This window comes from Exophiala xenobiotica (assembly GCF_000835505.1).
Source record: "Exophiala xenobiotica strain CBS 118157 unplaced genomic scaffold supercont1.1, whole genome shotgun sequence".
In the NCBI taxonomy this organism is placed as follows: Eukaryota; Fungi; Ascomycota; class Eurotiomycetes; order Chaetothyriales; family Herpotrichiellaceae; genus Exophiala; species Exophiala xenobiotica.
The window spans coordinates 2295924-2318252 of record NW_013562494.1 but is presented as its reverse complement, the minus strand read 5'-3'; the positions used below and the strand labels follow the sequence as shown (position 1 = coordinate 2318252).

Sequence of the window (22329 nt, the reverse complement as noted above, 5' to 3'; positions counted from 1 at the left end):
CTGTTCGTGGTTTGGAAATGGTCTTCCCGCCACTGCGCCAATCATCAACTTTGCTTGAGATAACAAGGTGCAGGTTGAGGATTACGGTGCTGTCAATTGATTGGTCGTTCCTTTGCCTGCACCGTGAACCTCAGAGACTGGCTCAGCCTCACCGACCTCAAAGGACCGCCTCATCTTCTGTTTGACTGCGGCTTCGATGTTTGGCAAGTGGCGCCCCTTCCCAGCAGAACTTGTGCAATTCCAGCATCGCAGCGAATCTGATTACCGGTTGAGGTTGCGTCGAAGCATAATACTAATCGCCGTGGTTTGATGGCAGATGTAGCGACCGAGGGCCAGTCTACACCGCATACTTAAACTGAAATGAATACACTAGATGGGTCAGGCTATGCTCTCGATTCAGATACAGCCGGAGAATGGGATGACTCGTGGGATGCCCTTCTCAATCAGGATTTTGATACTCTATTCCCCGCGCAAATCAATGAGGAAGACGTATCAAATGCGCAGAACAGATGGGGAGGGAGTGGACCAGATTGTTATCTCACGCCGGCTTCTACCTTAACAACGCATACGGAGCAGCAACCACGGGTACTTGCAAGCGCCGAAGGCGGCTATCAAGCGAAGCCGATCAACATAAGGACCCAGTCTATCAACGGCGAAGGTGGCCGCCCAGCCAATATTATCAATCCGCAACACTCCGACAACAGTCCAGCGGTGCCGCTAACGCCGCCGCCGAAGAAAACTGGGAAATTCGCACCACGGCAAATAAGAATCTTGAAAGAATGGCTGTCAAAAAACATTCGCTACCCGTACGCTAACCAGCAGGCGATGGCTGAATTGGCAGCAACCACAGGACTCACGAGCCATCAGGTCAAACGGTGGCTGAACAGAACCCGCCAGCGAAAGCTCGCTCCTGCGGAAAAGAATGCGACCGAGGCTCGTGATAGTGTTATGGCTAACGAAGCTGAAGAGAAGCCGGTCCTGGACGAGAACGTCTTCGCTACCGATAAATGCCTAGCGGAGCAAATCCAGTCATCACGGAACTCTGACTCTCAGCCAGAGGCTCAGTTATCTCTCGAGGTAGTCCCCCCGTCTCCGACGGGCTTCGATCCTGAGCAGGACATGCTCGACCCAGAGAACATGTCTGTCGATTCTGGTTATGCTGTCCAAACCACGAGCAGCATGGCTGAACATGCCGGATCAATGTTGGAATGGTGGTTCGACCAATTGCCGTCCGCCAACGGAGCGTCCGATACTCATCACATGCCCTCAGACGATTGCCAAATGCCTAGATTCTGGCAGAAACAGCTGGAGAAATGTGCCGAGCAGCTCAATTGTATCGGTCACGAGATGAATCGACGCTGGGAGGAGAAAGACAGGAGAGCTTTCCTACGGTTGATTCTCCTGTTGGATCTGGACTTGTCAGAGTTAGTGGTATGCGTATGGACATTGCAAAAAGCATGTGTAATCCTCCCATATACCTCCTGGTCGCTGCTGAGGGACACCTTGAACAACCTGGACACATCAGCTGTGCCACCCCCAGGCTTGGACGTACTCAAGCCGACGTTGTTGCAGGCCTTGCGACCAATACTTGAGCGGACGGCATCGCGCGGCTCAACCTATGGTTTCAAGGATTTCATCAGTGGTAGAATGATTGGGGCAGTTCAAGCAGAACTGGCCAGTTGGACCAACGGCTTAGCAGACTGGCTCGATGTCGTGGAGGGTTGGAAATTCATAGCGCAACTCCCACAAGATCGAGTTTTATTCTCGAAGTGTTCGGGATCTCCTGCTGTCCTACCTGGCCCTATGGACGTTTCGATGTCAAGGCTCGATCTCCAATATAGATCCACCGCGATACCGACATCGCAGTCTCATGAGAACAGGTCTGTGGCATCAGGATCGACCGCAAGCTCGGCGCAATCTAGTTCCAGCTATGCATCTCGTGGAAGCCGCCGGGGTCGGAGGCTGTGGGCTCCTTACGCTAAGGTCTCTAATCCTCAGGTTGACAACTTTTCCCCATGCCAGAGAAAGTACTGTTGTACGTTCTGCGGCCGCGCATTCAGACAGAAGTTCACTTGGAAGCGCCATGAGCGATCCATCCACATACATACTGAAGCCTGGGTATGCACCTGGTTGCCAGGGCCTGAATGGAACCGCTCTCGCTGTGTATTCTGCGATATTGCCAGCTCATGTGCATGTGCGCACCTGCAGTCGTCACGTCTTTGCTGGACAAGGCCACAGCCCGAGCGCACTTTTTTCCGAAAGGACGAGTTCGTGCAGCATCTTCGAGGCATGCACAGCGCAAGTGTTGTTTCCTGGGCGGTGCAGAACACCAGCGACTACTTCCGCATAGAGAACCTCGGCCCCGAAAAACTCAGATGTGGTTTCTGCCAGGAGGTAAGTGGCTCCTGGGAAGAGCGCGCAGATCACGTCGCGAACCACTTCGAGGAGGGGATGGATTTGTCGTTATGGAACTCCCCCTTGCTGGAGCTCCCAATTGCCAGGGAATCGACCGAAGAACAAATGGCCATAGACTAGATGGAGAGTACAACGGTCTCACAGGTAACTAGTGTAATCGGCGCTAGGGTGCCATTGCACGACAGTAGAGCGAGGAAAATTGTGTGGTAGGAGGGGTCTCCTGTCAAATGTGAGGTCCAACTGCTGTAGCCACAGTGGGCACTTTACAACACACACTGTCCCCGCTGCTACAGTATTTGTCCTGGAACGGCACACTGGCGCCAATTGTACTAGGTACGATCATATCCAGGAGACCGTACGGATAGTAGACGGAAAGTACCAGAATTCGGGACGTCATACATAATGTCTACAAACCAATCCGTGTGCTTCAGAATAGGTAGATATCACATGAAAATTATCGAGATGGGAAAGGTGAGACATGCTCGCGCAAGTCATTCTCAAAAGCCTTTGCATATGCTGCCCTGTGCAAATCCCACGCCCTATATCTGCCGTCGAGCCGTCCATAGTCACCACCACAGCTGACTCAATTATTACGTACACGTCGCCCATCATCTTGGTAGGTACCCGTGGTACTCGTGCTGCGTGACCGTGTTGTGCCGTGTACAGCTGAGCACTAGCTGGCGACGGGGCCCGAATGGAGCTGGCTTCCTGGAATGCTGACGTCGACGGGTGGCATGACGAGATGGACCGGAAGGGAACGAAAATCAGGGCCCGCGCCCCCAACAACTCGTCAGGGATTATCAAGGATCTTCCCGCATAACCATAGCCGTCATGCACGATGCAATCCTTCCGTCAGAGTGATCCACTCCTACTCTGGATATCTTGTCCGAGGGGCCAGAGAACGTCACGGGCGGGAAAATTGTCGTACCCTGGCCAGCTTGTCGATGAAGGGAGTGTTGACAACGGCGAGAAAGCAACGAAAACAACTCGGCTTGTCGATGGAGGAATAGCCTTGACAACAGTGAGAAAATCAACTAGATTGACGAAACCGTTATAAAATAGATTTTGGATTCTCAGATCATTATTAAGGTGCTAATAAGCTAATGAGACTCTGTGCGGGTATAGTTCTATCATGAACATCGTATACTCCTGTCAAGGCGCTGCTCAGTAAAGCGCCAAGCGCTCCCAGAACTGTGCCATCTGTTGTTACAAAACATGAATGATATATTTCTCAAAATATGCCATTCTGTTCATTTCTCCTCATCCCTCACAAACTCCCTGCTGGTGATGATACAATCTGGTACAGACGACGACGTTATTGGCCCACGTGTCATCGTGCGGTGGTGGTTGATTAAATAGATTTGCGTGTTGATTGTTTAATAGTTGGTGCCACTGGTCACATTGTGGTGTGCAGGTGCAATGCCGTTATTGTGGCCGTAGCCGGGCTGACCGTACTTGGGCTCCGAGGCGTAAGGAGCATGACCGGCGTTGTTCATGGTGGAGCCTGTCATGCCGGTTTCGTGACTGGGTCTAACAGTCGTGCCATGGTGACCTGGCGCAGTGGCAGTAGTCGCCATCTCAGCGTCACGAGTGCCCCGGGCAGCCCCGCGGTTGCGCTTCCAGAATGGACGACGACCGGTTCCGCTGGTGTAGTTGTTGGATGGGCTTGGGCCGTAGCGCTTCTCCTTCTGGTGGTGGCGGGCGAGAAGGAACTGGACAGCGGCGGTGACGAGAAAGAGGAAGATGTTGACAATAGACACGGCGAAGCAGGCCGTGTTCAAGCTGCACACATAGCCCCAGTCTCCAGCTCCAGGAGCGGCCTCGCCGCTGAGGCCCGTGCCGAGGGGAGTGTTGACGACGCCTTTGCATGCGTTGGCGCCATGGCGGGTGTAGTACGCGATGGCTGCAAAGCATCCGACGAAGCAAATGTCGAGGACGATGGCGATGAAAGCGAAGAATCTGATGCCGCCCAGGAAGAGCGTCAGGAGGACGCAGAAGATGAGGTACAAGCAGGCGGCGCCCGACATGCCCTCAACGGCCTTCTCCCATGCTGGAATGTGGATGTTCTTGTCGGCCAAAACAGAGAGGAAGTAGCTGTAGATACCAAGGACGATAGCAGCGCAGGCGAACTCGAGGAGACGCAGGCCAGTCTGGCCGAAACGGAGGAGAGCACCGCCGAATGCCATGGTTGATAAGGGGGCACGTATTGGGGGGGTCGTAGATGGGTGGTCAAACGAGGCTCGCGTGTTTCGATAGTCGAGGAAGAAACGAGGATTTACGAGGGTCTCGAGGCTCTTTGTACTTGGGGCCAAAGCAGGTTCCACGGGGTTCGTGTTGTGATGTCGATGATCCCAATCTTGCGTCAACCGTGGTGACCGTTTCCTCCGGCACAAGTGACGTGGTGGCGTCGATCCCTGCATCATGGCTCTTGGCGACGAAAACTTTGAAAGCAGGGAAGGAGCCAATCACATCGGGCTGTATTGACCGACCAGCCTCATGCGCCACAGTATGACGACAAAGAGGGTCAGCCACATCTGAGTTCGGCCGACGATGATTGGGTCGATGCTGAAAACAGTGGCGCTAGTGACCAAATCAATCACCTGGAATTCACATCGAGGTTTATTGGGTGCACGCGCCACGAGCAGGAACGGGCACGACCGGGGTAAGGAAAGGAGGGATCCACGCCAACGTCCAACATCGTGATGCGTCCTGTCCTGACACCCTGCTTCCTTTGTTACTTGAACGAATAGGAGACAAGAAAACCTCTTGGCTTGTGTGAGAGACCAGCTGAAATTCTGCAAGGTCCCTGGCTCGTAGCTGCTCCAGGTCTCGAGAAGATACTGTACCTACCCAGGTACCTACACAGTAGGCATTTTGGTATAACACACCCACGTCAATACATCATGCCGACAAATACGAGTACTGGCAGCACAGGACAACACACTTTTGAGACATCAAAGGCCTTGTTTTGAACTTCCCCTTATTCATCTAGTCATTAGCATGTCTATGTCTCTAATGACTTCGACCTGCAAAGCCGTACACTAATATGTCCATCGAAGTGAACCGAACTATGCCATGCTTGCCGAAGGTCGAAAGGAACGAAGATCCGGGTTCGAATATGCCGACATAGGGCGCAACAATCGAAACTTGCAACCACTCCTGCTGCACAAGATCACAACTGCATGTAGATGCCAACACCCAACGCACCCATGAGCAGAGCTCCAAACTTGATGTCGTCAACCTTGGCAGCAGTGTTGGTATTGGATGGTGAGCTACCACTGGTGGTGGATGATGGCGATGACGGGGTTGTGCCACTAGTATTATTACCCGGCAGGTTGCTCTGATCCCAATCCAAGACGGTCAATTGCAGGCCACTGATCTCCTGGCCGTTGGTGGCATAGACGGTCTGAGATGGCTTGGTGTTGGTGACAGCATTGGTGCTGTCTGAAGAGTTCCCGGATACACCATTCTTGATAAGAGCGTCAACACCATTAGGACGATCGGGAAGATTGAAACTCATGGTAAAGTTGGTTCCGCTGAGCAGATTAACGGCACATGATGGTGGTGTCAAGGAGGTGGCAGTGGCATTGGCCTTCTCCAGTAAGCCGATATCCAGGGAGTCATACTGAGTGCGAAGATTGTCATAATCGACGAGCAGTGAGACAGTGCCATTGTCGTTCAGGTTGACCAAGCCGTAATTGTTTGGTTCTTCGCTGTACTCGTAGATCAACCCACCAGAAAAGACCGAAGTCATTTCCTTGCCGTACAAAGCCGGGACTTCGGTGAATGTTCTCGGGGAGACGTTGTTGCAACCATATTCAGAGAAGAAGATGGGGATGGTAGTGTTGCCGAAATCAGCGACCAAGACATCGTAGCCGGAAGATTCGAAAGTCGCATCACCGCACCAAGAGTACGAGTTTAGGCCGAAGAAGTCAATCTTGGAACTGGTGTCGTTGGACAGCTCACAGGACATGTAGTTGAAGGTGCCCATCAACAATGGACGAACATCGGCCGCCGAGTAACCCACAGGAATTGATCTGGGGGCTTGAGCAGCAATGTAGTCCTTGACATCTCTTGTGACCGCTCTGATGTAGGCGGGTACTTGTGGGACCGAATCTTCGTTGATGACCTCGTTTCCACTGAAGAAGCCCAATGTGTTGTTGAAGTTCATGAAACCTTCAACCACCTTGAAGACACGCTCCAGATAATCCGAGCTGTAAGATTCCCAGGGCGCACCGCGGTTCAGAGATTGGTTCGGCAGCGGGCTGTTGACATCGAGGATCATGTAGATACCGGCAGCATTGAAGATAGAGGCACAAGCAGAATGGTCCAAATCTGGGTCAAGGTTGTAGACTCTGATTGCATTGACACCCAATCTCTGCATGAGGACAGCATCTCGGAGGCAGACCGAGGCGTCACTCAATGGATCAATGCCAGAGCCCGGGTCAAAGCCAGAAGAACCGCCGGGCTGATATCTGCATTGAGCGCTTGTCAGTGTTTCCAGCTTGTAATAAGGGACAGACACCATCTCTTACGCAACACCGATGATCTGGAAGCGAGCGTCATCAATGCTGTTGACAAAGTCGGATCCCTTGACAACCAGAGGAGCCACGGCGAAGGCGTAGGAGGTAAACAGCGCGACAAGGCAGAGGAATGCAGCCTTGAACTGTGGGACGGTCAGCTTCTCGTCAATGATGCTGAGATTTGTCCATACCTGAGCCATTTTGAATGATTATTGGAGCAAAGGAATTACCGAGAAGTGGTGGGATTGAAGCAAATAACGCGGAAAGGTGAGATGAGCGAGGGGCAGTCTGGTACGGACCAGACGCAAAAAAAAGATTACGGTAACGAAGGGCGCAGCTTCTCGAGAGAAGGAGCCTACCAGGGAAGAAGCGAAACACTATTAACACCCGCAGGTGCGATTCTCAAGCAGAGTGTAGCAAAGGTGGTGACGGTGGAAGAGAGGAACTGGCGGAAGATACGGACATTTAATGTGGCTGTTATCAACAGCTTCTTCCCGGCGCGGAGCCCCGTACACGATGCGAGCTTTGCAGAATTAGGAATGACTTGACGGCAAGTGACAGGGATAGCTCGATACGCGCAATGATCTTGGTGAGATGTGCTTCCAATCAGACCGGTCCTTTCGTTGTTGGTGGAATGCCATGCATTTGACCTGGGAAATTGCCCGATATCCGTACCAGTGAGAGAGCATCACAAATGATCCCAAAAACTGCTGTTGAGTAACGATGATGCTTTTGTCGAGAGGAACCCCCAAGAGATCCAAGCCACTGCCCAGAAGGTCCAAGACCTACGACGCGCAATTCGTGTACGAGTATATGTCTTGTACTTCTCTCGGCAGGAGACATCAAATCGATATTTCTGCAAATTGCGTAGTAAAGGACCAAATTCTGCATAATGCCATGGAACCCCTCCGTCAGCACAGAAGAAGCAAGTCGTACAAATCTCACGAAATATCTAGGACTGTGGTACTGTAGTAGTGCGTTCCGCCCCTGTTTGGAGCGAGTAGGTTCCGTCAAAAGTGGAAGGTCTGGCGAGGCGCAGACTGCTCTGGTGGATTGGGCTTCTTCATATTCTGTCTCGAAATTCTGATCGGCAAACTTGGAATCAACTAGAAGGCTGAGATCATGTCCCACTCAAAGCATCACAGTCCATCGTCGAGCTCACGTAAAATAGTCTTCTTCCACCCAGATCTTGGTATTGGCGGGGCCGAACGCCTCATTGTTGACGCCGCAGTCGGCTTACAGGAGCAAGGCAATAAGGTGACAATCTTCACGTCGCACTGCGACCCCAAGCATTGTTTCGAAGAAGCCAGAGATGGTCAGTCTTGTCATGCTCCTTCGCGCAACCGTTGATGGCTAAAGCATTGACAGATTTGTGAGTACAGGCACCCTTGATGTCCGAGTTCGTGGCAACACCCTGTTTCCCTCCACTGTCCTGAACCGCTTTCACATTCTGCTCGCGATCCTCCGTCAACTTCACCTTGTGTTTGCCATCTCAGTCTTCAGCAATGAGCTGGACAAACTGCAGCCAGACGTCTTTGTGGTCGACCAACTTTCCGCCTGCGTGCCTCTTCTGAGATGGCTGTACCCTGCACGTCAACGAACCCTTTTCTACTGCCACTTTCCTGATCAGCTACTTGCGGATCGCCGTACCCCTGGCCTACTTGGAATAGTAAAGACATTATACCGGCTGCCGTTTGATTGGTTCGAGGGTTGGAGTATGAGTGCGAGTGACAAAATTGTCGTAAACTCGGCTTTCACGAAGTCGGTCGCTGCTAGGACGTGGCCGAATCTAGCAGAATCCTTGGGAGTCATATACCCATGTGTCAAAGTCGTGGAGAAAGAGACTGACACGGTGGAGGAACAAAAGCCGCTTTGGGATGGCAAGCTCAAGATTCTCCTGAGTATAAACCGGTTCGAGCGAAAGAAGGACATAGGCTTGGCCATTCGAGCATATCAAAAGCTCTCACCGGGGGAACTTCGAGGGACACGTTTGGTGTTAGCTGGTGGTTACGACCAGAGAGTCCCCGAAAATGTTCACTACCACAAAGAACTAGTCGAACTGGCCGAAAGCCTTGGATTGTCGACAGCAACAGCGAAGACAGTGCCTACAGCGCTTGCTATACCCACCAGCATACAGGTTTTGTTCCTGTTATCCGTGCCCGGAACATTCAAGGAAACATTACTAAATAGTGCACGCCTGCTATTGTACACGCCATCAAATGAGCATTTTGGTATTGTACCCGTGGAAGCTATGCTGCACGGCCTACCGGTGCTAGCATCAAATACAGGAGGCCCCTTGGAAACTGTTGTAGAAGGAAAGACTGGCTGGCTCCGCGATGTGGCCAGTGTTGATGAATGGACTGAAGTGATGAAAATGGTCTTGAACAAAATGAGTCCAGCAGATCTTCAGCAGATGGGCCAGAACGGTAGGGAAAGAGTCCACGAGCAGTTTTCAAGAGACACAATGGCCGGCAAGCTTAGCAACGAGATGGAGCAGATGATCAAGAGCAAAAGGAGCAAGTTTTTGGAACGAAAAGATATCGTGCTCAGTCTTTGGCTTGTCATTGCTTTCTTGGCTGCACTGGTGGCGACCGTGATCAAAGCCAAGTATGGCCGTGGGGACCGACGGGTAACCGAGTTTGCACGGGCCAGAAGAATACACACAGGGTCTGATGAGGATATGAAGTTCGTTCCTACAGCCTTTCAATGATAGAGACATACAGGACAAAGCTCAAACTTGACTCCCTAGCGACAATGTGCCTCAATGTTGCCTCGACGCGTGGAATAAAGTGGTGACGCGCCAAGACTGTTTAGACTTTCCTCTCCTGGAACGAATCAACCCAGTCGGTTTTCTCCTTCCTGTCACCCTGTCCATCGTTGGGTGGCAACGACACAGCGACCAAGTCGCGGAGTTACCTTTGCCGTCTTCAGAACTGATTGCTCGTGTGCATGCACTATCGTGCCGATGCAGATATCTCTCGAACGAAATCATGGCTGAAGTCATTGAGCTCTTGTCGTCAAGTTCGCCTCCACACTCACCTTTGAATGTCCGTCATATTCACATCAATTCAAAGGCCACGGCCGTCTTGACACAGATTTCATGCCTGCCGGACGAACTTGACGAAACCGGCTCCATCGACTTTGCCATCGACCCGCCGTCCAAAAGACGAAGATTGAGCCCAGATTTACCTACATCGAGTCCGCCAAGAAAGAGTCGCCCTCGCCATTCGGGACCAGTTTACGAGCCTCTATCCGACCCTTCCTCATTACCAGAACTCACTTTCAATGAAGGGACCCATTCCGGATCGAGACCTCCAGCACCACAACGGAGAGATGATCCACTCGACGAGATTACGTGGTCCTCATCCGCGCCAGAACTGAGGCACACTACAACCAGGAAGACCATCAACCACTCGAGCTTCGAGGCACTCGAAGATTCACCCGACAGTACTCCTGACCCTGTTCTCAGCCTGTCGCAACCTACTGCAAAAGACAGTGGAATTGAACACTATTCGCATCGGACTGCAAATCTCTTGGCTGTCCTTTCACAAGATCCCATGGTTGAAGTTAAATCCAAGTCCAAACCGCCTAGAACAACCGACTCTGGCGTAACGAAGAAAGCAACTTCGAAAACCGTTCTTGTTGACGACATTGTATATTCTTCAAGTCCAGCGAAAGTCCCTACAGCCAAAGCCGCTAAATCATTCGGAACGAACAAGGCAGCTACCGGAGCGGAAAGAGCTGCGGCAAAGGCTGCGCGTGAGGCTGAGAAAGAAGCTGAGAAAGAGCGTAAGAAACTTGAGCGAGAACGAAAAGCCCAGGAAAAGCAAAAGGCCGCGGATTTGGCCGAGGCCAACAAATCACGAACAAACAAGAAGGAGGCGGTACCAGAGATGATCGTCGACATGGTAACCTCTTTGCAAGGTACGAGTGTCGGTAATCAAGTGGAAGAATACATGAAGAATCTCCAGGTAGATGTTGCTTATGTGGATGAGGAGGCCAACTTGACAGACGATCTTGGTCCCGAGCAAATACAATATGGCAATCTGATCACCTGGCGTCGGAAGGTGAGATCTACATACAATGACGAGGATGGCCAGTGGGAGCCTACCTCGAGAAGCCGAATTGTCAAGGAGAAGCATGTTTTGATCCATCTTCCCGCTGTTGACTTCGCGGCAGTCCTTGCTGTTCAAAGCTCTGCACCTGGTATTACCGAGTCAGACAAGGAGGCAAAGATGAAGTCGCGTTTGGATGCTCATGTAGCCTCCATCCGTCGGCGATTTGGAAATTGTGTTCCAGTCTACCTCATTGAGGGCCTCAACAGCTGGCTCAAAAGGAACGCTAATGCTAAGAATCGAGCGTACACGGCGGCAGTCCGAGCACAGATGGCGGATAGTGATGCGCAGAGTGCAGCCCGCACGATGAGCGGATCTCAAGCAAAATCGAGAAAACGCAAAAAGCCGTCCGCAGACAGCCTCGACTTGTCCTCAGTAACGCCCGATGTGGTCGAGGATTTACTTTTGCACCTCCAGGTAGCACATCAACCAATCTTGATTCATCATACGGCTTCGCCGGCTGCCACAGCATCGCAAATATCCGCACTGACCCAACATCTTGCGACTCGGCCATATCGATTGGCTCAACTCGATTTCAATTTGAAGTCGGCGTCATTTTGTATGGACAGTGGCCAAGTCCGCACTGGAGACGACACAAGAGATACATTCGTGAAGATGCTTCAGGAAGTCCAGCGTGTCACGCCGAGCATGGCTTATGGCATAGTCGATAAATTCGAGAGCGTGAGAAAGCTTGTTGAAGGCTTTGATCAGCAAGGAAACCTGCTGCTCGAAGACGTGCGTAAGAGTGTCAACAAGGATGGCGGATGGAGCGACAAGAGACTCGGACCTATGGTGAGCAAGAGACTGTTCAAAGTCTTCATGGGTCGTGACCCGTCTGCGACAGACGGAATGTCATAATGTCATGATCGAAAAGTCGCTGTACTTGTATCGAAAAGGTTCAGGTTGTCTCACGTATGGTCCCCACAGGATATTAAGCAGACATGGTTGCGAAAGAATATGAAGTATTCGCTGACGCCCCTTTTCCATCAAACAGTTTTCTGCTGTTCGGATTGACGTATCAGGAATCGCCTCTGTTGCACCTTCCCAATCCTGGGTGGGCGTCGAACGCGTTGGAATCGACATCGCAGGTGGTCTAGAATGAGTCCTGGCTTCGGTGATGGTCGAGGAGTTGTTGTGAATTGGTAAGCCACGGTGGCCTAAATGCCCAGGAACAGGCGATAAAGGCATAACCTAGAAGAAATATGAAACTGGTAGAGGAAGGACTTTCACGGCTTCGACTCGCTATAGCTGGTTCAAAGGCCACCATGAAGATGATTTGCAGTGCCCATGGCTACTTGTATGCGAGTAGTAGAGAAATGATGGGCGTGCCCAAATTGGGTAAGCGCTGTCACCACCTACGACTTCACCGGTACCATTTCTTCTCCCGCATCGTATCCATATCTGAATGGTACTCTACTAATGCCTCAGATGCCCACCGTTTCGTTGTTCCAATCCAGGTCTACAGCAATACGTACGAAAGCTCTTGCAGCCTTGCTCAAATGCACTTGCCCGGGCTTTGCGGACATATCGGAGTTCCCACAAGAGAAGTTACTATAAGGGGAGGATGTTGACCCATATATCTGTGCATATTGACCTCACAGCGAGAATTACTCCTGGTGAGGTTTAGGACTCAACTGTTTGGTTCGCAGCAGAGTAGACGAAGAAATTGATGTGATAAATACCGAAGCATATCGTCGTCTTCTCAGGTTCTATCGGTATATCTATCCTCCCTATTGACTACCCGTAAGCCAATCACAGCAAGCAGTCATGTCTTCTCAAACCATTGTCCTCATTACTGGTGAGTCGTAATACCTTATGACTAAGAATGGTGAATTCTAATCCTTGACAGGCGCCAACTCTGGTATTGGATACGCCACAGCCAAGGTCATTGCTTCAGCCTCGCCAGACTACCACGTCCTCGTCGGTAGTCGCAACCCGGAGAATGGGAAGAAAGCAGTGGCGGAGCTCCAAGCAACTGGCGCAATCAAAGCTACCTTGACCGATGTCCAGATCGATGTGACCGATCAGGCATCAGTGGATGCGCTCGCCAAATTCATCGAGGAGAAATTTGGACGTCTTGATGTCCTGATCAATAACGCCGGCATCGGTATGTCTCATCCACGGTCTTCGAACAGAAATTCTTGCCATCTGTCTGACATTTTTCCCTCTCCCTAGCCCCCACCGACGGCGATCTAAGGAGCATCATCGATCGCACCTTCCAAACCAACGTTACCGGACCCATCGTCTTGACAGAAGCTTTGAAGCCGTTGTTGTTGAAGTCGAAGAACCCGTACTCCATCTATGTCACGAGCGGCTTAGGCTCTTTGACCATGGCAGAATCAGGCAAGGTGTATTCGGCCCCGTATGCGGTCTACAGCGCGAGCAAATCGGCTCTCAACATGCTCATGATCTACGAGTCAAAGGAGATGGGCAAGAAAGGCTTTAAGAGTTTTGTGGTGTGTCCCGGTCTGGTACGGTCGAACTTGCGTGGCAAGTCGGAGGAGGCGGTGAATGCTGGGGGTAGAGCTGGAGACCCTATGGTGTCTGGAAAGACCATTTTCAGTGTCGTTGAAGGAAAGCGAGACGCCGATGTTGGGAAGTTTGTGCACAAGGATGGTGTATACCCTTGGTGATGATTTCAGTCAGGGTTATTAACACCGAGGACATCAGATCATCTTCTTCCCCTTCCCCAAGTATTCCACTCTACGTCTCGAGAAACGTTCAATCCTGGTGGGAGCATCCACAGGGAGGACGTTGTGCGGCCTAAGAGAAGTTCAATGAGTTGGCTGGTGATATAAGTAAATTTTCCTGGTCCACGTCCAAAAAAATCGTCCCTTCTGAGGGATTCCCATACTAGAACAGGCTGTCTCCCGCTTATGCTTCGAGCTTGGTCACCAACTTGCCAGTATTCCCACCGGAGAATAGCTTCAACCACGTTTTCGGCACGTCGTCAAACTTGGTGGACACAACCGTCTCCATTTCATCCCCGACTTTCAATTTCCCTTCTTGAATGGCCTGCCTGAAGATCTTCTGCGTCTCGGCAGCTTTGGACAGGTAGTCTACAATGATGAAGCCCTTGATCTGTAATCTCATGGAGATCACTTGGAAGTAATTCTTCAGCACGAGCGGCTCGGAGGAGTTGTACGAAGTAATGGCGCCGCAAGCCGCGACACGACCGTACATGGACATACGCCCGAGCATCATGTCGAGAATTTCACCCGCAACATTGTCGAAGAAGATGTCGACACCGTCCTCGGTGGCTTTCTCGAGGTCGCTCGCGAATGACGATGACTTGTAGTTGAGGCCTATCGTCGCACTGCAGTGTCAGCCGGAAAGTTTGATTGTCTCGTCGCAGGTTGAACAGAACATAGGGAACTAATAGTTACTCACACTTATCCGCTCCCAAGCTCTCCACCCAACGGCACTTGTCATCTGTACCAGCAATGCCAATGACATTACTCGCGCCGACGATATGCTTCGCGATCTGAACAACCATACTGCCCGTCGCACCGGCCGCGCCGGAGACAACCACCTTGTCGCCCTTCTTCGCCTCACAGACAACCACCAGACCATAATATGCAGTCAGGCCCGTGCCGCCCAGTGCGCCGAGATAGTGCGTCAAGCTCAAGCCGTTGGGGAGAGGTTGGACGGGCGTAACGGCACTGGCGTCCAGGACGGCATATTCGTTCCAGTTTACCGTACCCTGGACGATGGTGCCTTTGGGCAGCTTTTCGGATTTGCTGTCGATCACCTCGCAGAGGCCTCGAGCGCGCATGACCTCGCCGACTTGGACGGGTTCGACGTACAGTCTGCCGGCGGGGATGTCGGGACTGATCCAGCCTCGTTGGGCCGGGTCGTTGCTGTAGTAGAGCGCCTTGACCAAGACTTGGTCGTTGTCCAATGGCGGCAGATTGCGCGTCTGCAGTGTAAAGGTCGGCTTGTCACCTGAGATGGTCGCCAGCCCTGAGGGCTTGTTTGTCAAAACCCAGCTCCGGGTCTTGGTCGGGATATTCGACATGTTGTCTGAAGCAGCAAGTACTGGTAGGACTGGTTTTCAAATCGATCACTCAGAGTACTGCGATGGCACAGGTGGATTTTTACTAGTGTTAGTTTTCAAATCCGATGCTGCGGTGGTACTGGAGAGTTTTTGTCTTGTCGTCGGGGGAAGAATGAGACACGGTGCTTTCGTTTTATGCCATGATGAGGCCCCATCATGTTGTTTCAATACTGGGCCTGCTAGCATCCAGGTGGGGTGAGGTATCCGGTCTATAGCCGAAGAAGGATATCAGCCGAGGAAGTGGCCCTCTCGAACATCTTAGAAGTAAACCTGAATTACTAATTCCCTACCTATATATCATGCCAACGGACGGATGATCTTCGCAATGCGTGGGAATCTTCTGGATTCTCCCCCTGGCAATATCAGTACTTTTGTAAAGCCAACGGCCGACTCCTCAGACGGGGTTTGCCGGCGCTTCTCATAAGCAAGGCATCTCTCTCTTTACGTGATGGATCCCAAATGGGCATGGTAGCCCTAGATGTGAGGCTACGGCCTGCATGATGCAAGGCTGCCAGTTGCTGTCAGTGCTCGGTCTACCACAGGCTCGGCGAGCAGTGACAAACACCCATATCGCATTGCCGGCTGTTGTCTGCGGCCGGCCAAACTCCAGCAACCACCACGAGCTAACCCTCATTGCCGGCTACTAGTAACAATGGTATGCAGTTTACTCCGCTTGATGCTTCCTACCTACTCCGCGTTGTGAGGGGTTCAGAGTAACCGCGAACGTCATCAACGTGTTACGCGGAAGAGGAGGTATAGTAAGTATATCAAGCCCAACCTCGACCGCCTGAGTTGCTTGTGGGGTAAATCCTGGGACTGAATTGCAAGCATCGCGTCAACTGACTGATCATATCACTTCATGATGAAGACGCCAGCGCTTTTCGTCTCGTTGCTCCTTGGGCTGGCCTCCACAGTTTCTACTGCACAGGACCCGCGGATCCAGGTCGCGCTTACTCTCCAGCACCCAGTCAACGGCGTCAGTACCACGCCAGACGGCCGCCTGTTTATCCTATATGCCCGCGTCGATGGTTCAACAGGACCTCAAGTCGCCGAGTGGCACAACGGCAGCAGCCCAACACCTTATCCGAACGAAGAATGGAATTCATACGTATCAGGCAAAGATCCGGCAACACATTTGATTCGCACCAACTCGCAACGCATCGGACCAGATGGAACATTGTGGCTCGTGGACACTGGTTCTCCGAGTTTTGGACAGCCAGTCATTCTGCCCAATGGACCTAAACTCGTGCAGGTGAATTTGACGACGAATAGTGTCGCTCGAGTTTACAATCTTGGGAGTGAGTACTCCATACTCACTCTTTCGCTCGCTGGCCTTGTCTTGGAAGGAGGACTGTTACCACAAACCACAGCTGTGCTGCAATTGTAAGGCATAACAACCATACTAGTAGTACTGACCTGGAGCTACACAGACGTCACTCTCGCAACCAGCCTCATCGACGACATTCGCTTCAACCCTGCCGTGGGCCTCGCTTACATCACCGATGCCGGCGCACCGGCACTGATCGTACTCGACCTGAACAGTGGTGAAGCCAGGCGCGTGCTCGAGGATGATCCTACCACGAAAGGCTTCATGCCCGCTTCAGGGGAAGGCAAGCTTCTGCACAACTCGATGGGCGGCTTCGAGTACATCTACGCCGACCAGCACGAAGTGTCGCCGGATGGCCGATATTACTACTATCAGCCCTGTGAGGGCGGCATGTCCCGCATCGAGACACAATACCTCAACGATGCATTCTACAATTCCACCCTCGCCAGCGTTCTTTCCCAATATCCCGAACCCTATGCCTTGACTCCTTCCACAGGCGGCACGGCCATCGATGCGCAGGGCAACATCTACAACAGCGACACTGACCGGCAGGCCATCATCAAGATAGCGCCAAATGGTAGCTGGACGACATGTTTGTGGTTGCCCTTTCCTCTCTTCCCGCCCTTTCTGTTTCGCAATACTTAGTACAGTAGCAGTGCTAACCGGTGCCTTTGTTTCCAGTGGTCCAAGACCCTCGGCTATTGTGGGTAGATGCCATGTGGATCGACACGTATGGCAAATTGTGGATGCCGGCGGCGCAATTGAATCGTGGCACACCGTTCAACGACGGCTCAAGCTTTGTACAGAAGCCGTTGTATGTTTACACGATCGATATTGGCGTCGGACCATCGCCTATCGACCATGCATGAACACGACTGCAGGGTCATCAAGCCAGACGACAATACTTCAACCCGAGGCTCGGGGCTAGATTGAGAGGTCACTGACGCCCGCAATGAATTCGTTCTGGTAGTACTCTTGGAGTAGCAACTCGACATTAAAGAGAATAATAAAACTCGCAGACATGAGGGCTTTTACTTTCGATTTCAAGGTACAAAAGGATTACGAATTAATACACCGATCGCATTGGGTTCATTGAGTAAGTACCAATCGATTCCTACCAGTACTGTACATACTTGTATACCTAAGTTAGTATTTAACCAAGCTACGAGATGCTAGTAGGCGCCTCTGGCGTAAGTGCGTCCGACGACCTTAACTAGGCTACAGCCGCCTTGACTTATATAGCGCCACGGCACCTTGGCGTGACGTTGCAGTTTTATGAGCTCGACCGACCTCGACCGGAATACTAGTATCTGTTGTTGCAAACTGTAAACCTAGGCAGACTCGATACAGGCTGTGATTGTGGACTTGAATTCAGACCTTGACCAGCATGGCAGCCTCGACGACGACAGCGCAAGCGGTACAGCCTCGGCCGACCACCTCACCGGCCTCAGATGCGGGTGCCTCCTCCCCACCCACGGGCATTGAGCAGCTCGAAATCGAGGAGCCCGGGGCTCCGAGTTCTGAATAGGAGGACATCGTTGTTTATCCATCGGGACCCAAGTTGTGGCTGACCATGGCCTCTCGCTGTGTATCTCCATCTTTCTCAACGGATTGGTACGTTTTACCAGTGCTCCCAGGCTTCGCGGGGAGCAACACATGACTGAACGACTCTCAATTTACTAAGTAGTGCATCATGGTGTAGGATCTCACGATTGTCGCTGTCGCGGTCCCAAGTCTCACCGACAAGTCCAAGACGATTGCTGATATCGGTTGGTACTCGGCGGCCTAGTAAGTTGAAACAGGAAAACGATTGACGACTCGGACATAGGAGACTAATATCCACTGTGTCATCTCATAGCGGTCTGGCCGCAGTGCTTTCGTTTTTTTGTAAGCATGCTCTTTCTTCCCCATCATCGGCAAATACTGGTCCCAGGCTTGCCCTCGCCCTTGCCCTGTCTGGATCACCTAGCAGTTTCGGCAAAGTGTACACCTTGTTCCCAATGAAATCCGTCTTCATGCTGAGCGTCGCCATTTTCGAAGTCGGAAGCCTATTATGCACTTTTGCGACAAACTCCAAGATATTCATCGCTGGTCGTGCTGTGGCAGGCCTCGGTGTCAGCGTGATCGCAGGCGGCTTTCTGAAGCTCCTCAAACATCTTTTTCCCCTTCACAAGCAAGCCTTGATGGTCAGCATCGTCGGCGGCTGTCAATCAGTAGGTTTGGTATCTGCTCCCATCATCGGTGGTGCATTGATCGACACCTTCACGTGGCGTGCATGCTTTGGCATCAACATCCCCCTGGGTGTCATGTGCATCGCGCTCATCGTCTACGGTTTCGAGGATCCCCTGCCACACCCTCATGGTGAAATGCCATTCCGAGCAAAGCTCAAGCAAATGGATCTCTTTGGCACCTTACTCGCTGTGCCCGCCATCACCATTCTTGTGCTGGCTCTCCAATGGGGCGGCACCCACATACGGATGGAACAATCCCATCATCAACGTCTTCTTCATACTTGCTGGCTGTCTAATCCTTGCCTTTGGCTATGTGCAGTATCGCCAGGGCGAGACAGCGACCGTGCCGTTTAGGATCGCCAAGCAGCGCAGCATGATCGCGGGCGTCTGGTACACAACATGCTGCAACGGAGTGCTCGCTATGACTAAGTATTACATCTCAATCTATTTTCAGGGCGTCCGTGGCTACACTGCCTCCAAGTCGGGATTGCTTGGGTTACCCATGATTGCCGGGTTCAGTGTTTCCCTCTTAGCTGCCGGCTTGGGTGTTACCCGGCTAGGCTATTACTTTCGTAATATTCCTGCCATTCCATTGTCCCTACCGCTGACAGAAATATTTCCCGGCTTTTATGTTGGCTACCAGTATCCCACCATCAATTTTCAGGGCAGCATCTTCAAAGCTGCTGGCGTGGCCATCGGCCTGGGTATCCAGGGACCACAGCTCGCGGTCCAAACGGTCCTGGACACCAAAGACGTATCCGTTGGTGGTGCCATTATGGTGTTCGGGGCCGGCATGGGCTCGGCGCTGTGGATTTGCACGTCTGCCACCCTCTTCCACCAGCGCTTGATCACCGAGATCAAGCAGTCGTCTCCAACCACCAACGCTACGGTACTCTCTCACCTCGGTCTCTCTGACATTCGATCCCATATCGGTAGTGAGAAGCTGAACTCCGTGTTGAGCGGCCACAATGAGGCTGTCGTGCAAACACTGTACCTGCCATTGGCCCTGAGCATTCTGACCATTATTGGATCTGTCGCCGCCATAGAGAGGCGGTCTATCAAGAAAAAGCAAAGTTAGATGTCTCGGCAGGTTTAGGGAGGATCCTTCGAAAATACAAACGTTGATAATATGCGCCATGACCTCCCTAGTTGATGAAATTGCTCAAAGTTGGTTTGATAATCAGTAGGCTACTGTATTTCAAATTATTTCCTCGTCGAATCGGTGCCCTCCTATGGGTGATCAATTAGGCCCTAGACCGGCCCCTAGTTGATTGAGGATCGATGCCAGATCGATCGAGGATCGCATGATCTGAATCAGTGATTGATCTGAACCGGTCCTGACCCGGTTCAGATTGCCGAAAAACTAGTAATTGATCCCAATTGATTACTGTAGGGGGAGCAAGATTATTCTGCACGTGGAGACGACAAAAGCGCGGCAGTGTCCGATCCTTTCTGGGCGTTAGCTTTATTTTATGCTCAACTCTTGCCAATGGCTAATATGTCTTGTATCTGAATGGGCTCGACTCCGCAAATTTCTCGCCTGGCCCTCGTTTGCTGGTAGAGATCATGTTGTGGACGACTGAAAGGTGGTACTGTAGTTCTGACAGTGTTGTGGAAGTTGGAAAGGAAAGCCATCATCGAAAAGAATCGTTAGTTGGGCCCGACGAGTAAACTTGAAGCTGTGCAGTTGAATTTCGATAGTAGCTCTCGCCGGTGCTCTAGTCTCGAGCGTCCTCGTAAACCGGCGAAATCGACAAGGATTGTCGGGCGAGGAGGCGATTGTGTTCCCAAAGAAAGGCCTCCTCCTACTCCTACTCTTCTCTCATTTTCAGGTGACTCTCCGGAGATCGTGTGTTTAGGCTCATGCGGGCTGGTGACACAGGGACTCGTGGTACGGCCGACCACGAAGACAGGGGCTCGTTGAACTTGCAGAACAGGAGGGTGAAGAGAGGGAAACTTGGACGGCAACAGAAAAGTTGAAGCTGAGGTGCTGGACGTGTGAAGTAGAGTCTTCCTCGACAGAAAAGTACCACTAGTACTAATCAAAAGTGACCGACCACTTCTAAGGAAAGCGCAGGAACTACTAGTACTAGTACTACAGGGGAACTCAATAAAAGCTTCGAGAATTTCTTGAACTTGAGGGAAGGGGCGTCTAAGATCTATAATCCAGTTTCTCAGAGTGGCCTCACTTCAGAGACGATACTAGTACTAGATTAGTTATACAGATGGCCCATGAGGGCGCAGCTGCCGCGGTAGCGACATCTCTCATGCCTCGCTGATGGGGGTTCCGACTCCTCGCAGTTGCTAAAGGCACCTCCTGTGGGGCCTATTTTCTATATTCTACGTATCTTATAGTGGTCCTCTGGATAGCCAAATGAACAGATCAGATCGTACACAGTCCAGGATATGCCCCTGATGCTCTTGCGTTGGCACTGTCTCCCGGCGACTGCACACCCTCCTCATTTTGATCAAGCACCAAGCATCCTTTTCACGGTCGTCTCAAAACTTTCTGGTGGTCGCTCAAGCAATCGTTCGAGTTCGCCATTGACAACGGCGGTCTCACCATTCCGAATGGCCTCGAACACCGTCGTCCAATCCCTTGACACATTGTTGCCCGGACCATGAGAGCCTAACGCGTCCACAACCTTAGGATCTGTCGCATGCTCATCAAAGGAGACCTGTTCAATCGACACTTTCTTTCCTGCAAGTCTTCCAAGCAAGTCAACTGTCTCCTTCAGCGACCAAGCTTTAGGCCCACTGAGAACAATAATCTTGTTGATATACATTGGATCACCTGGATTGTCGACATACTCCTTGATCAATTTCGCGGTCGCTTCGCCCAGATCACCAATGCAAGCCCACGCAACACCCGGTCCCGAGCCATCATGAGGTATCCTGACCTTTTCCGCCGGTGATTTCGGGTCGAAGAATGCTGTATACATGAGGTATGTCTCGGAGTAGATGCCCTCTCGAATAGCCGTGAAGGTGAATTTCCGTTCGTTGCTGGCGAGTTCCCTGAGCCATGCTTCTGTTCGCAAATGAGCTTGCATAACGTATGCTGCCGACTGCGGTTCGCCATCCCCGCCGAAGCCCAGCGATGTATAAAAGACGTGCTCGATACCAGGACTGCTATCGAGAGCCGCCGCTATGGCATTCTGGTGAGACTAGACAGATGGATTAGACGTTACGTGTCGTAGCAGGGTCAGATAGTACGTTGTCAAGGTTGAACTCACCCTGAAGCGGTGTTCGATTTCAATGCTGGGATAGGAAATCAGACAAAGGTAGGACACTCCATTGAAAACGTCCTTGAACGTTTCAGGCGCGTTGTAGTCTGCTGTACGAACTTCGACGCCAGACTTGACCAAATCTTGTGGTACCTTGTCGGGATGTCGACATATGAGAATGAGCCGGTCAGGAGGGAGCAATCTGGAAAGGTGTAGGTAGACACTAGAGCCCAGCTTGCCGGAAGCAGGGAAGACGGCGACCTTTTTCATGTTGGGCTGATAGGTGCAAGTAGTACTTAAGACGAGTTGTCGGCGTTGGATGGCTCTTGCTCTTCAGGATTGATCTAGATACCAGGTTAATAAATTATATCATGGCTGCCGGTTAATTTGGTCCGGCTATATTTATAAGCGATTCGTGGGCGTTTTTGCTGTCACAG

The 22329-nt window shown here is 51.7% G+C and overlaps 9 protein-coding genes across 9 annotated transcripts; 5 read left to right on the top strand and 4 right to left on the bottom strand.

Annotated features, from left to right (window-relative positions):
• Window positions 1-360: 360 nt before the first annotated feature.
• On the top strand, window positions 361-2535 carry PV05_00899 (uncharacterized protein; the record flags this gene model as incomplete). The annotated part of the gene is made up of 1 exon (XM_013465830.1): window positions 361-2535. One exon carries the CDS (start codon window positions 361-363, stop codon window positions 2533-2535), a length of 2175 nt encoding a protein of 724 aa, XP_013321284.1.
• Window positions 2536-3463: 928 nt separating this feature from the next.
• Window positions 3464-4760, bottom strand: PV05_00898 (uncharacterized protein). Its single transcript, XM_013465829.1, has one exon. It carries the CDS (start codon window positions 4599-4601, stop codon window positions 3792-3794), a length of 810 nt encoding a protein of 269 aa, XP_013321283.1. The 5' UTR covers window positions 4602-4760; the 3' UTR covers window positions 3464-3791.
• A 423-nt stretch (window positions 4761-5183) lies between these two features.
• PV05_00897 (uncharacterized protein) lies at window positions 5184-7378 on the bottom strand. Its single transcript, XM_013465828.1, has 3 exons — window positions 7130-7378; window positions 6951-7081; window positions 5184-6890 (listed from the first exon to the last, which is right to left on the bottom strand). Exons 1-3 carry the CDS (start codon window positions 7136-7138, stop codon window positions 5588-5590), a joined length of 1443 nt encoding a protein of 480 aa, XP_013321282.1. The 5' UTR covers window positions 7139-7378; the 3' UTR covers window positions 5184-5587.
• A 651-nt stretch (window positions 7379-8029) lies between these two features.
• PV05_00896 (uncharacterized protein) lies at window positions 8030-9680 on the top strand. The gene is made up of 2 exons (XM_013465827.1): window positions 8030-8253; window positions 8321-9680. Exons 1-2 carry the CDS (start codon window positions 8061-8063, stop codon window positions 9646-9648), a joined length of 1521 nt encoding a protein of 506 aa, XP_013321281.1. The 5' UTR covers window positions 8030-8060; the 3' UTR covers window positions 9649-9680.
• Window positions 9681-9754: 74 nt separating this feature from the next.
• On the top strand, window positions 9755-12018 carry PV05_00895 (uncharacterized protein). The gene has a single exon (XM_013465826.1). The coding sequence runs from the start codon at window positions 9929-9931 to the stop codon at window positions 11909-11911; it is 1983 nt and encodes a 660-aa protein (XP_013321280.1). The 5' UTR covers window positions 9755-9928; the 3' UTR covers window positions 11912-12018.
• A 446-nt stretch (window positions 12019-12464) lies between these two features.
• PV05_00894 (uncharacterized protein) lies at window positions 12465-13766 on the top strand. The gene is made up of 4 exons (XM_013465825.1): window positions 12465-12768; window positions 12819-12851; window positions 12903-13160; window positions 13229-13766. The coding sequence occupies exons 2-4, from the start codon at window positions 12821-12823 to the stop codon at window positions 13684-13686; spliced, it is 747 nt and encodes a 248-aa protein (XP_013321279.1). The 5' UTR covers window positions 12465-12768; window positions 12819-12820; the 3' UTR covers window positions 13687-13766.
• A 56-nt stretch (window positions 13767-13822) lies between these two features.
• On the bottom strand, window positions 13823-15209 carry PV05_00893 (uncharacterized protein). Its single transcript, XM_013465824.1, has 2 exons — window positions 14444-15209; window positions 13823-14358 (listed from the first exon to the last, which is right to left on the bottom strand). The coding sequence occupies exons 1-2, from the start codon at window positions 15069-15071 to the stop codon at window positions 13928-13930; spliced, it is 1059 nt and encodes a 352-aa protein (XP_013321278.1). The 5' UTR covers window positions 15072-15209; the 3' UTR covers window positions 13823-13927.
• Window positions 15210-15972: 763 nt separating this feature from the next.
• On the top strand, window positions 15973-19746 carry PV05_00892 (uncharacterized protein; the record flags this gene model as incomplete). The annotated part of the gene is made up of 5 exons (XM_013465823.1): window positions 15973-16408; window positions 16541-17029; window positions 17119-17251; window positions 18371-18958; window positions 19023-19746. The coding sequence occupies 5 exons, from the start codon at window positions 15973-15975 to the stop codon at window positions 19744-19746; spliced, it is 2370 nt and encodes a 789-aa protein (XP_013321277.1).
• A 1152-nt stretch (window positions 19747-20898) lies between these two features.
• Window positions 20899-22242, bottom strand: PV05_00891 (uncharacterized protein). Its single transcript, XM_013465822.1, has 2 exons — window positions 21902-22242; window positions 20899-21832 (listed from the first exon to the last, which is right to left on the bottom strand). Exons 1-2 carry the CDS (start codon window positions 22160-22162, stop codon window positions 21137-21139), a joined length of 957 nt encoding a protein of 318 aa, XP_013321276.1. The 5' UTR covers window positions 22163-22242; the 3' UTR covers window positions 20899-21136.
• Window positions 22243-22329: the final 87 nt, after the last annotated feature.

Excerpts from the sequence above, each read along its gene's own strand:
- PV05_00897 (XM_013465828.1), bottom strand. Across the intron at positions 6,891-6,950 it reads TTCCAGATCATCGGTGTTGC|ATATCAGCCCGGCGGTTCTT; the intron begins GTAAGAGATGGT and ends CGCTCAATGCAG.
- PV05_00898 (XM_013465829.1), bottom strand. The coding sequence starts at position 4,601 with ATGGCATTCGGCGGTGCTCTCCTCCGTTTCGGCCAGACTGGCCTGCGT.
- PV05_00893 (XM_013465824.1), bottom strand. The coding sequence starts at position 15,071 with ATGTCGAATATCCCGACCAAGACCCGGAGCTGGGTTTTGACAAACAAG. Across the intron at positions 14,359-14,443 it reads GAGCTTGGGAGCGGATAAGT|GCCTCAACTACAAGTCATCG; the intron begins GTGAGTAACTAT and ends GTGCGACGATAG.
- PV05_00891 (XM_013465822.1), bottom strand. The coding sequence starts at position 22,162 with ATGAAAAAGGTCGCCGTCTTCCCTGCTTCCGGCAAGCTGGGCTCTAGT. Across the intron at positions 21,833-21,901 it reads AAATCGAACACCGCTTCAGG|TCTCACCAGAATGCCATAGC; the intron begins GTGAGTTCAACC and ends CCATCTGTCTAG.
- PV05_00894 (XM_013465825.1), top strand. The coding sequence starts at position 12,821 with ATGTCTTCTCAAACCATTGTCCTCATTACTG. Across the intron at positions 12,852-12,902 it reads AACCATTGTCCTCATTACTG|GCGCCAACTCTGGTATTGGA; the intron begins GTGAGTCGTAAT and ends AATCCTTGACAG. Across the intron at positions 13,161-13,228 it reads GATCAATAACGCCGGCATCG|CCCCCACCGACGGCGATCTA; the intron begins GTATGTCTCATC and ends CCCTCTCCCTAG.
- PV05_00895 (XM_013465826.1), top strand. The coding sequence starts at position 9,929 with ATGGCTGAAGTCATTGAGCTCTTGTCGTCAAGTTCGCCTCCACACTCA.
- PV05_00896 (XM_013465827.1), top strand. The coding sequence starts at position 8,061 with ATGTCCCACTCAAAGCATCACAGTCCATCGTCGAGCTCACGTAAAATA. Across the intron at positions 8,254-8,320 it reads TTTCGAAGAAGCCAGAGATG|GCACCCTTGATGTCCGAGTT; the intron begins GTCAGTCTTGTC and ends TTGTGAGTACAG.